The 14,797-nt window shown below is 40.1% G+C and overlaps 1 protein-coding gene across 1 annotated transcript; it reads left to right on the forward strand.

The window, feature by feature from the left end:
• Nucleotides 1-1,358: 1,358 nt before the first annotated feature.
• Nucleotides 1,359-10,598, forward strand: scn2b (sodium channel, voltage-gated, type II, beta). Its single transcript, XM_054605095.1, has 4 exons — nucleotides 1,359-1,437; nucleotides 8,928-9,088; nucleotides 9,227-9,443; nucleotides 10,402-10,598. The coding sequence occupies exons 1-4, from the start codon at nucleotides 1,359-1,361 to the stop codon at nucleotides 10,596-10,598; spliced, it is 654 nt and encodes a 217-aa protein (XP_054461070.1).
• Nucleotides 10,599-14,797: the final 4,199 nt, after the last annotated feature.

A 14,797-nucleotide genomic window follows, 5' to 3' on the forward strand; every position in this document is an offset into this window, starting at 1 on the left:
GGTGCCTCCTTCCCTCAGCCCTCCCATTCTCTAATGCAGTGGTTCTCAACCTTTTTTCAGTGATGTACCCCCTGTGAAATACTTTTTTAGCCAAGTACCCCCTAACCAGCGCAAAGCATTTTTGGTTGAAAAAAAGATGTAATACTAAGCGCTCTGCCATCAGTGTCTGATTTATTAAACTGTCAACACTGACGATTGCATTGTTGCATTAAATTCAGTTTATGAACTTACACTTATAACTATTTTTAAAGGATTTTTGAATGGATGCTAATTTTAAATATATATTTTTTAAATCTCAATCCCCCAGGGGTACACGCAGAGGGCGCCGCTAGGGATTTTGGGCCCCATGAAAAGAATCTTTACAGGGCCCCCAACACAGCGGCAAAAATTTTTGATGCTATTTTACATACAATTATGCATTTTAATGGTACTAAAGGTACTTAGTGTCATTATTTTTTCTGTATTATAATTTCATCATCATTAGGGGTACATCATGGGCCCCTAGAATCCGTCTCCCCCACGTACCCCCATTTGAGAACCACTGCTCTAATGCTCCTCTCCTCCTTCCTGTACACTGCATGGCATCAGACATTTTTTTCCCCTGATTCCCCAGAACATGAGTCTGGGTGGAGGAATTATCTTAGTCTTTTCCCTGCATCCTGTTTTACTCCAGCCTCTCTCTACACCTCCCTTTTTTTTTTTTTTTTTAATCAAATGCATGGCACACCATCTATTTGCCTCCAGTATGCAAAAAAAAAAAAAAAAAAAAAAAAGAATGATGGGTAGGTGAAGGGTGAAACATGTGACGGCATTGTTTATCCTGTTTATTATCCCAGTATCCTCTCTTTCTGCCTCCCACGAAGGCAGGATGGAAAGAGGAGCGGATTAAAGGAGGGAGGTTGAGATGGTCTCTGCTTAATTTATTGTTTGTCTGCACGGCAGCCTCGTTCCTCCAAATAGGGACCTCCTTCATCCTTATGACCCTTTACAGACATTATTCATCAGAAGCTTATGTGGACGCGTAGTATTATACATATGTTGGATTTCACTACTGTTTTAATTCATAGAAATCTCACATAAAACAGCTGTTGCTCCCTCCTGAAATGCTTTTTATTGCCCTCCCTCCTCCGCCACCTACAAACCGACAACCATGAGATCAACCGTCATAAGGCTACATACACTGCCAGCCATGTCCTGCCTCTAAACCCCCCTTAAAAAAAGAAATACATTTTTTTAAGCATTTTAATGCACATAACAAGAGCGGATTTGCTGCTCCTTTTTTTAAACCTATCTATTTTATAAAAGCGTCGGTATTTTCTATTTTTTTTTCTTTTTTGTTTTAATAAGAAGGAGAGAAAATGTCTTCCCTCGCGCAGGAAAGGAGGTCTGGAGATCAGCTGCTGAGCGCGGCGCTGCTGCTGCTGTTCACGCTCACTGGTAAGAAACAAATAAATAAAAATGAATAAAAAAATAAAATAAAATTAAAAAAGCAATACCGATCAATGATGTGGTGCATTGATACGCGGATCAACAGTGCGATGGGATGAGAGCGCCTGCACACCGCCGCATCTTTAGGGCCTCTCTATTATCTGACTCTGTGTGTGTGTGTGTGTGTGTGTGTGTGTGTGTGTGTGTGTGTGTGTGTGTGGGAAGAGAGTGAGATAGATGGTTGTAATGTGAGATAATGTCGCTTAATTGTTTTCTAGTTAGACCACAAGCCAGCCATTAAAAAACAGATTGTTGTGGCTTTCCTGGATGGCTTTCCTCCAAACTGGATTCAGATCTGTTGTGTGTGACTTCTGTGATGAATCACTTCACCCTCCCTGTATACCTCTATTTAGCCTCTGTTGACAGATAGACGAGTGCCCTGCTGCATCACAGCCTCTAAACAGGATTTGGATGCACAATATAAAAATAAATATTGGCTCAGCCTGCACACATAATGGTAGTGCAGGCTACAGTAGGTCTCAGTGATGGGCAAAAAATAGGCCTGTGATGAGGTGCTAACAATGTGCTGTTGATATTTATGGGCCTTGTATTCATTAGCAGACATGCAGTAAAGATCCACTTCATCTTAATATTAGGTCTAATTATATATATATATATATATATATATATATATATATATATATATGAACACATGAGGGAGCAGATGTGAACAGCAGGATATCCAGTCCAAACCGGATCATGGTCATTTCCATATACAAAGACAGCTACCAGATCAAAACAAGCTTCCACCCAATATGGCCCTCCTCTGATCACAAGTGTTGATGATCAGATGAGGCTTAAAGGCAGATTTACAGTCGAAAGCCAACTTCCATCCAGCGTTACACAAGCCAGCTTGTATAACATACTCCTCTTCCTGCTGCTTACTCAAGATGCATAATACATGCTACAGTAAAGCCACTTTGTGTCACTGATAAATGTACAATGTGCATGCGTGGAACACTAGTGAAACTCAACACTGCCAAGCCAAGGCGAGGTTTATGAACCAGAGTATAGGACACAGGTTGTGAGGCTGGGGTCATCACGCAGGGGGAGATGGTTCGGTCTCCTTTTTTGAGGGTAGAGGGAAGGGGTTGGATCAACTATCTGAAGGATTAGTTATTGGTTCAATGTTTGTTTACACAATGAATCATTCACTGTCAGATAGTGATTTCCACAAAGGAAAAGTAAGAGTGGGTGGCATTCATATATATTAAAAAAAAAAAAAAAGGTGTGTACAGTTTCATGGCAAATAAAATTGACATACAGTTTCACCATTGTTACTGAAAACCCAATCTGAGATGTTTGAGTGAGGAAAGACTGAGGGCCAAGAGGACAACAAAGTTACATTTTGTCTTCAAATTGATCTTTGGTCTTTTCTTCATCAACTGTTGCTGCTCAGTGGTTTGGAAATGGCATAGGGGGAACTCAAACCAGTGTATTTGTGGAAAGTGTTTTCACCGATGCCAACTGAAAGTAGATATCGGAAAGTTTACTGTTGCTAGGGAGCTTGCTGCATGGAGATGCTACGGAAGTACAGTTGCTCCTTTCTATCTCCTTTCCTCAGGATGTAGGCTGTATGCTAAAAGAAAACAAAAGTAAGATTATTGCATTCCTCTTTAATTTCTTATTTACCCTGCTGTTTAATCATCAATAATATAAATCATTTGCATAAAATACATTTTGTGTGCTGCCTTTCAGAAGAACACCAGCTAGGCTAACAACAAGCGTGTCCATATTCCTGTGGATTTGTGCTGAAGCTGCTGCAGTTTCCCGCTAATATTCTTTTTGCCCATTATTGTTTTAACTTTACCCAGCAACCCCACAGTTACAGTTCCTGCAAAGAGGCACTAGATGGCAGCAACACACTGCAAAGAAAAGGCATCTATTTTTAATACACTGGCAATGGACCTCTGGCGTTATGAAATTAGATGCACCACAATCACCACAATTCGGTCAAAGCGTTCATGTGACACTAATGCATTTAGTTTTCTACGAGAAAACAAAATTCAAAACCCTTCCCAATGATAGCCCGCTACAAACAGTGGCCTTGTAATTGAGGCCAGCAGGGAGATGTTTCTGTAAAGGGGTAGGGGAGCTACTTGTGCTTTTCTAATTAACAGAGAATCCTGGGTTTATAATAAACCTTTAAAAAATAAATAAAAATAAAAAGACTTGCCATGCTGTCATGAATAATAGTTAGCATTCAGTGGGCCTACATTTTCCATTAACTGTTCCGTACTTTCCTAATAACATATTAATGAGTTTCTGCTCTGTTTATCTTTGGAATATCATTTTTAATCATTTATGACAGTAATTGTCGCAATCAGCATGAGATTGTTTATTAGAATTACAATATATCATTCAGACATAGTATCACTTTATCCTTTAACCTATAATTAAATATTAAGTAAAGAAAATAACATCAAATTGAATGTCCTTTCTCAAACCTTCCTTCCTATTGAAGTATCAGTATTTATTTTTTTGCAGTCCTATAAGTATGTATATCTGGCATTTTTGGAACACAGAATTAAAAGCTTTAGTAATGTTTCTAATGCAGGAGTTCAAATTAGTCAAATAAATGACTTTAGAAAGACATTTAGAAAGTGTAGGACAGCTGCTGATGGTTCCTTATTTACAAGACGTTAAGATGGACCCAGTGTTTCTCTTCAGATTCCTGTCCAGATGTTTTACCTTTGTTTGGTGAACAGTGAACTGAAATGTAAATGATCTAAACCATTTGCTAATGTTTAACACTACCACCATCCAAACCGTTGTGTGCATTTATCTCTGTGTCTCTTTATTTACATGTTTCTGTCTTTTACGTCGGTCTTCATGTTTTTGTTTATCTCCTGTAAACTCCATTCAAACCCTTTAAGTGCTTTTGGAAAGTTTTAAGCGTACTGTACCGTTGAGACTCTTTTATAAGTAGACACCCCGTCAATAATGCATAACAGTGAAAGAGTGGAGGGGAGAAAGAAATTTAGAAAGTGGCTTTCAACTCCGGTCAATATATTTCCATTTAACCAACTGTTAATCACAAAAGATGATGGGTTTGTGCAATGATTATGCCCACAACACTGCAGTTAGATAAGCTCAATAAACTGTAGAATGTTCCCCTGTCTGTGCTAATATTGACGCTGCATGCCCACACATGTTTTTGTCCATTACTTTATGGAGCCCTGAGGCTGATTGTATCCCTGTCTAGTCATCACATAATAAGATAAAAGCTTCTCTGTCCCTTAGATTTCTCCTGAAATGACTGTATTGACTTCTGACTGCCCCCAATGCAGTGGGCCTTCCTCTAAAGCAGGGGTACTGAGTCTTGCAGTACTGAGTCAAAATAATCAAAAACCTAACAATACCAGACTTATAACAATTCAAGGGCAGCATGCTTGGGTCAACATATCATCCATAAAAAAAATCTGTAGGCTTTTTAGGCTTTTATAAGTAGTTGTTAAGTTGCAAACTCATGATTCACTTTTTACACCAATTCCCCTTTGGTGTTTTGGGAGGCAAAGGCATAAAAAATTGATAAGACTTACCCAAATACTGAGAAACTGCTCTGTGCTGGCTGAAGGATGCTGAAAAACCTCTTGCTGCCACTTTCAACTTGTCAATTGTAACATGTATCAAGCAGAAACAAGTCTTCAGATGGCAGCAGCATGAAGTGGAAGATAAGCACGTTACAAATACAGTCTGGACCCACTAGGAGCAGCTGGGAATTGAATAATTGTTTTTACCAGCAACCAATCGCATGTTATGGTCTAAGCCATCGTGATATCATTACCATTAAGACAATATTGCCCTGGGGTCATTTTAGGAATTTACAAGTGCTCCCAGTTATAGTGCTTTCTAGAGGCTTTGTGGTGAACTATAAGGAGGGGAGGGTCAGAGGTCAGACCCTTCAAAAAAAGCATCAGGGCTTCTCACTGACGCTGCCCAAAGCAGAAGAGTAGAAGAGGGCATGTAGTGTTGCATAGCCCTCCGTAGAGATTTTGGCTCCTTTGTAAAGATTTCAAGAAGGAGGGTGCCCAGTTGATAACCCTAAATTGTCAACACACTCAAGACCAGCATTTACTCCATCCCACTACTCAGGTCCAGCAACTCTTTCACCTTAGATCCAGTTACAACCACCTTCAACACCAAAATAAGTGAGTGGTGATACTTTTAGGAATTTGCACAAAACAAAATTAGAGCCTCTAAAACTGAGCTGAAGTCTGTTGTGCCCTTAAAGCAGCTGTTAGAAGAGATTTTCAAAAGATGTCAGTGGTTTTGTCAAGCTGGTCCTCAGTGGATTCCTTCTCTGACAACCTGTCTTAATGCCATCCCACAGATGCCTAACTGGATTGAGATCTGGAGGAGAAAGAGTTGAGTCTCATTCAGGCTACTGTTAAAAAAGAAAATGAAAAATTCACTTTAATATTTATTTAAACTAAGACCAATCCAAGGATTTTAGTTTTAGGAACCATTGTTCCTGTTGAAATCAGAAACATTTGTGCATACTGGTTGACAATGTTGCCTGGATAAGTTGTGATTTCTAAGAGTTAGCCATAGCTTTTATCTTTTTTTGTTGTTTCTTTTTAAATGCAAATTAGAACAGTGTGGGCGTAATTACTATTCTTGTAGAAATAGAAGATGTACTCTCTTTAAGGAGTTTATTCAACAACCATATATAGCATTTTTGTTTCTGTACGTACATTCTTTTACCAATCAGGGAGACAGGCAGACAGCCTTTCCCCTCTAATAAACTGTTATTTTACCCAATACACACCTCTGCTGTGAATAGTCTTATGTGCATACGTATGCAGCCAAAGGAAAAGATGGGCACATAGAGGAAACATGACGTAACAGACCTACCTACGTTTTACCTTTTTTTTTCTGCATTGACCTTGTGGGAGTAGGGAACGATGGAGGGAAATAGAAGTGCGTAAGAGAGAGAAATGCAGGGGGGACCGGAAAGTGATGAAAGAGAGAAACAAGAAACTATTGTAATTGTGAGGGTAGTTATGGGGGTTTGGACAGAGGGGGTAGCAGGACAGAGGCATGAGAGGAGGCAAGAGAGGTGGACAAAGATGGGAGAGGAAAGAAGGAGGGGCAGAGGGAGGGAGGAGTCGCATGAGGCGGCTTCACTGCAGTATTTCATCTGGTAGCGAGTCTCTGCCTCTCTCCGTCTGCATCTGCCCCTTTCTCGCTATCCGTAGGACTGCTGAGTCAGCAAGAGCCTGTATCAAACTGCGTATCTGTGCATGGGCTGTAGTAGGCAAAGGCACTGTAACTGTATGGAGTGCTGACGTGTGTGTGTGTGTGTGTGTGTGTGTGTGTGTGTGTGTGTGTGTGTGTGTGTGTGTGTGTGTGTGTGTGTGTGTGTGTGTGTGTGTCTCAGTGACTTTGGTGTTTAAATGTGTTAGATTGTGTAGATAGGTCCTTTTGCTGTGATGACATTGACGTAGCACAGCTAGCATGCCTAGCTTGCTGCTGACAATGCACACCTTGTAGGAGTGTGTGTTTGTGTGTGTGTGTGTGTGTGTGTGTGTGTGTGTGTGTGTGTGTGATAGGGAGGGAGAGCAAGAAGCAGCTGCATTACAAGACACCTGACTATGGTGAGCTGTGCGCATTGGATAATAAGCACGTGTGTTAGAGTGTGTGTGTGTGTGTGTGTGTGTGTAAATTATACATACGGACGATGGGTGGGAGACGCAGAAATTGCATGTGTGTGGGTGTGTGTGTGTGTGGTGCAGAGGCAGGCCTGTGCAGTGGTGCAGCAGCAGTGGGAAGGGTGCCAGAAACACCCGACTGCAGAGGAAAGAATGGTGCAGAGTCCCCATCGCACACGCACACGCACACACACACACACACACACACACACACACACACACACACACACACACACACACACACACACTGAGTGAGAGGCACAGATTCTGTCTGGGGAATGTAAGCCCATCCTAAGACGTAATGTTAGAAGGGAAGAGGAAACTTGAGGAAACTAAACGATACTTTGATTTCATTAGTAACCTGATATGCAGTTATATATGTTTTTGGACCTTTATTTAAGAAGGTTGAAATGAAGAATAAGGCTTACCGTATGAGTCTAAGTGTATATTTAACATAGTTTCTTCTACTTCTGGACAAGTATAATGATCACGAGAGCCAATAAAAGGCTTTTGTTGTCTTTCAGTGTTCCATAGAATGTGCTACCCTGCCGTCCCTCATGAATGTATAGTCAACTGCAATGATTGTAATGATTTGAATACACTTTTTATGCCCACACTACATTACTGACATTGACTAATTCCATTTAATTCTACTGTTTTTTTAATTAGGCCAAATGTGTCAATGCCAGATCATAGTGGCAAAAATCATCATTCCCCCAGTTTCATCAAAATCAGGCCTGTGGTAACTAAGAAATATTATATATTATAATGAAAATATAACAATGACATTTTATATAGCATTTTCATTAACAAAAGGTTAAACCTGCTTATAATGAGGATATGCCAAAAACAATATATCATGCTTCCACTACACTGATTATCCCTATTATTCCATATATGGGGTTTGAAGTAATTTGGCATGATTACAGTGTATTCAAGTTGAATAATGCATTTCCATAGCTCCCTGCAATCGAGCTCTACATTCAAATATCACAAATAACAATTTTTGAAGCCAAGAGCCCGTGTTTCCACATGGATGTCACCTTCTGTAGCAGCAATGGATAATTTAAATAATGTGTAAACCTTCAACAAAAATTGTGATGTTGTTATGGAAACTTGTGTGGAAGCCAAGTTGTACTCTCTAGACAAAGCCGTTGCTTGGAAATTACAATAAATCCATCTAAAGAGGCTGTAGATTTAAATGTATTAAACAAACACGCTGTGAGATACCTCTTTCTGTTCGCTGTCTTTGTTTTTACAACTGGTTTTGCTGGAAATATTCATATAGAAGACATATTGTTTGATCTAGAATCACTTTGCTTAATTTTCCCCAACAACAAACATCTTCAACTCGCAGAACTTTGGAGAGGACTTGCGCTTTGTAGGTGTTCAGTGTTTTATAGTTTCTTTGTTTTACAGTTGAACACATTCAGTTTATCAAAATCATAAAACCTAAATGATGATAACTGCACTGTACAGCAAATTATCTGTGTGGGCTTAATGTACTGTACATAACGCTGATTTTAACACACACAGTAACTTTACTTGTACTTTTGATATTGACTTGAGACCTCAGTGAACAGCATTTGGATATTACCAGAAAAAGACCAAATATCAACTGAAAAATGAAATATCTTCCTCATACCAATATTTGTACAATGAATGAATGTACATGTACCTTCCTTATATAAATTGAGTCAACTCACTTCTGGTCCTTACAGCTCAGATGTTTTATTGTTGTTGGTACTAACATTATTAACACTGGTGTTGTTTTTTTATTTACAGGTTGTTCAAGCATGGATGTGCTAATGCCCAATAGCATTAATGCATTGAATGGAACAACTGTCAAAATCCTCTGCACATTTACTTCCTGCTATAAGATGGAGGCTCCCAGGTTTGCCATGAACTGGACCTACCAAGAAACACGTAACGACACAGAGGAGATGGTAAAATGGCTTGCTGTTATGCCTAACCTCTGCAACTACAACTACCAGTGACTGCATTTGAAATGTTTAAGCCTGTTATGGACTCTCTGACTCTCTATCTCTCTATCTCTCTATCTCTCTCTCTCTCTCTCTCCTTAGTTTATGACATACCATAAGAAAAGAGGAATGGTGGCTCTGCGCTCTGACCGGTTTGGAGACAGGGTCACGTTTGCCGGGAACCTGGATAAGAATGACCTGTCAATCACTCTATCCGACGTTCAGATCGTGGATGAGGGGATTTACAACTGCTATGTGAGAAACCCCCCAGACCGCAACCAAGGACATAATGACCTACAGCTCAATGTTGTTACCGAACGTAAGATCCTAACCCTACACTTTCTGAAGATACTACACTGCATCGATCCCAATCCTTGCCTTAAAGATACCCACAAACTGCATCTCTTTAACCTTCAAATTTACCCCTCGGCTCCCAAACGTACATGTAGCAGTCAGGGCTAAACCAAAATCAGGAAGTGTATTTTTAAGGGAGAGTGCTGCTTTAAAATAACATTCCTTGTGTTTGCTAGATTTTGCCATCGAAGATATTACTCAGAGCAGAAACAGCTGCACTGCGAGCTGATAGCCTTGTGGCTCATTAATATTTTCATAGTTGCACCACATATATGGATAAAAACACTCAATTTGTAGCTTGGCAGTTAGCTCTTTACACAGAAAAAATCCATTTCCATATTTTGACAAAAATAGACTTTTGAAATGCTGTAACAGAAAGAACCCAGAATTTGGTCTTATTTATGACTTTGCTTCTAAATGTGAAATACTGTATGAGTTGTCAAAAGTGCCGTAGAAGTTATCATCATTTGCTTGTTTTTTGCATTGCACTCTATCTGCCACTGTTCTTTAAGGATAAATGCCATGAATAATCATATATAACACACTGTGTGTGTGTGTGTGTGTGTGTGTGTGTGTGTGTGTGTGTGTGTGTGTGTGTGTGTGTGTGTGTGTGTGTGTGTGTGTGTGTGTGTGTGTGTGTGTGTGTGTTTCCTTGTGGACCTACTGGTGATGAGTCAGCTTTTTACTTATTAATGACCAATGCAAGGTTGAACTTAGTCCCTCAGCATCTTTTTTGCACCCACACACACTTTCACAGACATGCACACACACACACACACATACATACGTGACCCTGGCTAACTCAGCAGCACTTTATTTCTTTCCACTCTGTTTAATCAGTCCAGTAAAGCTTTTAGCCAGCATTGCACTTGTCTCCATCATTTGTCTACGAACTCTTTAACCCTTTCGTCTCCTCTCCTCAGTTCCCCCTCCAAGGGATTCAACCATTGCAGTTGCGATCGGGGCATCAGTGGGCGGAGCATTAGCTCTGCTGATCCTTTCCATGGTAGTAGTGAAATGTCTCCGTCGACACCAAAAACAGGAACTGATTTCAGAAGAGAAGATGGAGGAGGAGGGAAAACTGGATGCTGAGGGTGTTGCAGAGGAGGGAATCAAGTAAGAAATCTCCCCCATAGCATCCTAAATCTTCAAGTAGTTACTAGCAGAAGCATCAAGGTCAAAAAGTAGCTGGTGGTATGCCTCTCTTTTTCATTAGCAGCGTCTGTTCTACTGGCATAAGCAACATATAAACATGTTATTTTAGCTCTAGCAGGAACCTATCCCTTCCAGTATGTTATGGTTTACATTGTGAGTGGCATTTTCATGAGGCATACAGTAGCAGCAAATAGTCAGCAGTGGTATACCACAAAATGCTGCTTTAAGTGGTTTATGTCAATTGAAAGTGTTTCTCGTTTTAAATGGCATATGAACAGCAGCAGCAAACCACTAGGAAACAATAAGCCAACGAATGAAGAGTTGTATAGTATAGTATTTGGGTGCTTTGTGATCCAACATTAAACTTAACTTAACTAACTCAACCTAAATTCTACAGCTCAGACCACGAGTCATGGTGAAACCCAGCATATGGGTGGGCCTTAAGGGGTTGGGCTGCCCCGCCCCCAAATAGAGCAAACATGTTTTTTACATCAAAAAAATGAGACATTATTGCTTTGCATGTAAATAAATCCAGTACCAGAGTGCTTAAAAAGCATCAAAAATATAGCTTGTTTATCAAAGGATCCCCAGGGGAGAATCCCCCGGACCCCCCTACTGTGGTCCACGTTAGCCCCATGTTCACTTGAACCGCTCTGCTGGTCCAAACCACGTCCACATCTTGGCAGCATCCAAGAAAATAGCTGTTTCAGTCAATGACCTCACCTATGTTGTTTCCAGATCAGTGAAAATAAAGACGCGCATACTGCATATTAATACGGACGATGTGCTGATAATTGTAATATCAGCCTAATCAATACACTTTATGCCTGCCGGCCTTTCTTGTCATTGGATTTCATTTCATATCTTTCTATTGTATGGACTAGTCAATAGTAAATATCTCAAAATCAAAACACACAGACAAACATCTACTCTTACTACTAAAAGCACTGTATGCTGACATGTATAGTCATGAAGACACACAGGTTTTTAGCCCATACACATCTCAGACGTAACTCTGTCATTGTCACTCTGACTACCATAACTCTTCTCTCCTGTAATTGGATTACAAACCTCAAACCTTCTCCCTCTATTGACTGAAAGCTAACCTGTTGTCGGGTATCTCTTCGGCTAATATCTATAGACAACCATAGCTGGGTCATCTGATTGAACCAGTGGCCTGTGGAGCTCTCACCCCCAACACCCCCTCTGGTAAATACCTGCTCATGTCACCCAATCTGGGCTGTTGTGGTTGTCTGTCATGAACACCGTGTCTGCTATAGAACTTGACATGGACTGTATCGAGCAAAATATGAATTAGAACTTATTTAAACATCCAAGTACCCGCTAAAGTTAAACCAGACTGCTACATCTTCACGCTAGTCACGCTAATTACAATGATGCTTTGGCCAACAGAACCAGAACCTTTACTTATTCATTTCTATGTCAAAAAAAAAAGCATATACAATCTGTGTATGCATGTGTGCAAGTGTAAACGTTACTTTGAGTGTGTTTTGCCCCAGACTTCTCCACCTGCTGGCTTTATCCCTAGAAAAGGCTTATTTACTGGGGCATCTACCAAAAATATCACAAGATTAGGTCAAGTATTGTTCATTCTCTTTTCCTCTCTTTTCTTTCAGACATAAGCACCCCCTACCTGAAGATCTATAGTAACCACTGTTTGAATCATTGTCCACTGATACTTCCATCTCGTTTGCATGTGTGTGTGTGTGTGTGTGTGTGTGTGTGTGTGTGTGTGTGTGTGTGTGTGTGTGTGTGTGTGTGTGTGTGTGTGTGTGTGTGTGTGTGTGTGTGTGTGTGTGCGTGTGTGTCGTGGGTGCTGAATGTGTCTATGTGTGCGTATTTCTATGTCTGTGTGAGATGTGTCTTTTTCCTTGAAATTAAGCCAGGGAGCATTTTTCTGAAACGTACTTGGTAAGCACAAATAACTTTTTATACATAGCCACAAGTCAACACAGGGGCTATCCCATAATACTTATATCCCCCAATAATGAATGGAATTGTCTTCAAACACTAGTAGGACATGCAAGGGCTGGGCGGTATGACCTAACATTTATACTTCAATATAGTTTGAAGGAACAATATTGCAGCATCACAATATCTAAATGTATTGCCTGAGGTTAATCTATTATTAATTAACTATTAATAATGATATTAGTGGCTGTGGAGGCAGAGCTTCATACTTGATGGAAGTTCAAAGTTGCAGTCTGCAAAGAAAAGGTTGGGTGTGTGATTGTAAAATTGTGCAGATTTCTCTCTCACAACTGCTGCAGTTTGACTTTGAGAGTTTTGGGGGGTGAAATGCTTTGGTTTGACAAACTATGAATCCAGTGTCTTTCAACACTGCCTTAAATGCACGTCTCAGTTTTGGCACTATGTCTTAATTTACATGCACAGTTGCATGTGTAATCCAGAGAGAGAGAAACATTCCACTTAACTGCTTGGAAGTTATGCTTGCCAAAACCATTGCCCTGCATAGTCAGCAGAATCTGATTATGTACTCTGCTCAATAGAGCTTTTTTCACAGCAGACATTTTGACTATTCATAGCAGGAAAAGCACAGATGTTAAGAATAACATTAGCAAGGCGCTGTTCTGTTCAAGTGCCCCTGCAAGTCATGACAGTAGCTTCGTTTTCTTTGCATTTCATGGTTGTTGAAAATACAGCCCCATGACATTACCCCCATCAGTGGTAATACAACATGAGGATGATTAGGTGTCTAAAAACTTCAGTTTACTCTCACTTAGCGCTCACCATAGAATAAACAATTGAATGTCTATTATATAGGGAGTAGTGATTGAATGAGGGAGAGATTCCAGACAGAGACAGTGTGACAGTGAGCCAGCATAAGCAATACCAGGACTCTGACACTGAAGCACCTAAATGGAATTCAGCCATCATTATGTTATTATTTACAACTGTGAGTTTTCTATTGTGACATGTCAAAATGTCTTCTGTGAAAAATAACTGCACTGGTTAACATGCAGTGAGTTGGAGTGATGCCTTTGAAGTACTTTTTGCAACATAAAGGGGTATCATGGATCCCTTTTCCCAATGTTATGGTATCTAAGTGACCACACTGTTTGAAACTGGTCCAGTATTCAGGGAGAACGCTGCAGACCAAACTAACAGGCTTTAATGCAAGTAGATCGGTCAATTGAGCACCATCAATTTACGGTCACTAAAAGGGCTGTTATTGCCTCTGAGTGTCTGACAACATTATGTAAATAAAATGCTTTTTACTTTTCACTGTGTTTTTGCTACTGTGTCATGTCACTCGATGCCAGGAGTTGACGTGAGTGAGAGTTGGAGAGAAGAGTGCCAAGGGACACTGGTGTTGCCAACAGTTTATGTTGGAGTCGGTTGGAATACAGAAAGAGTAGCTAAGTGTTTTTTAAAAGATTTTTCAATGGCATGACTGAATATTTAGCTGATTTTAACAGTGTTGATGCTATGTGAGACTCCAAAACCAGACTTCTCAGAGTGAGACACACAATAACGAACAGACCGGATCAATTGAAAGGTAAAGAACAATTATTTCTCTCTAGGGTCCCCTCCATAATGTTGTCAGACACAACATAATTACAATCGTAGCTTTTCAGTGGCAAAAACAAGCACTTTATTGGACGTAAATTGAAGGTGCGTAATTGTGCATTTCATTGATATGATCACATTGCAGCCCCTTTAGCAGTGTTTCCCTCAATACTGGACCATTTCAAAATTGTTGTCCCCTATCTCATCACAAAGAAACATGGAGAATAGGGTCCATGTTGAAAATCACGCATGTTGCCATTGGAATTCAGTCTTTAGTAAAACAAACAGCATAACCCAATCTTTATATTTCTACTTAGAGATATTACTGGTTATACCGTCCACCCCCATGACAACCATCCAGGCCTTGTCTAGAAGAATGACATTTAGTGTGCCTGAATACAGAGGTTATAGTAGCAGACACAGATTTAAGTTCAGTCTGTTATTAAAAGGGTTAAAACGTGTCTTTATATCAGACCATACAATACATTGTGCATTTATTTGCACACACTGCATAGGTAAAATTGTCAGTGACAGTGCTGAGCTTTCCTTTCAGAATGCTTCCCTGCATACATATTGTTACTGGATGAAAAGAATGTTGTAAGAGCGGAAGTG

This window comes from Anoplopoma fimbria, chromosome 1, assembly GCF_027596085.1.
Source record: "Anoplopoma fimbria isolate UVic2021 breed Golden Eagle Sablefish chromosome 1, Afim_UVic_2022, whole genome shotgun sequence".
Classification (NCBI taxonomy): domain Eukaryota; kingdom Metazoa; phylum Chordata; class Actinopteri; order Perciformes; family Anoplopomatidae; genus Anoplopoma; species Anoplopoma fimbria.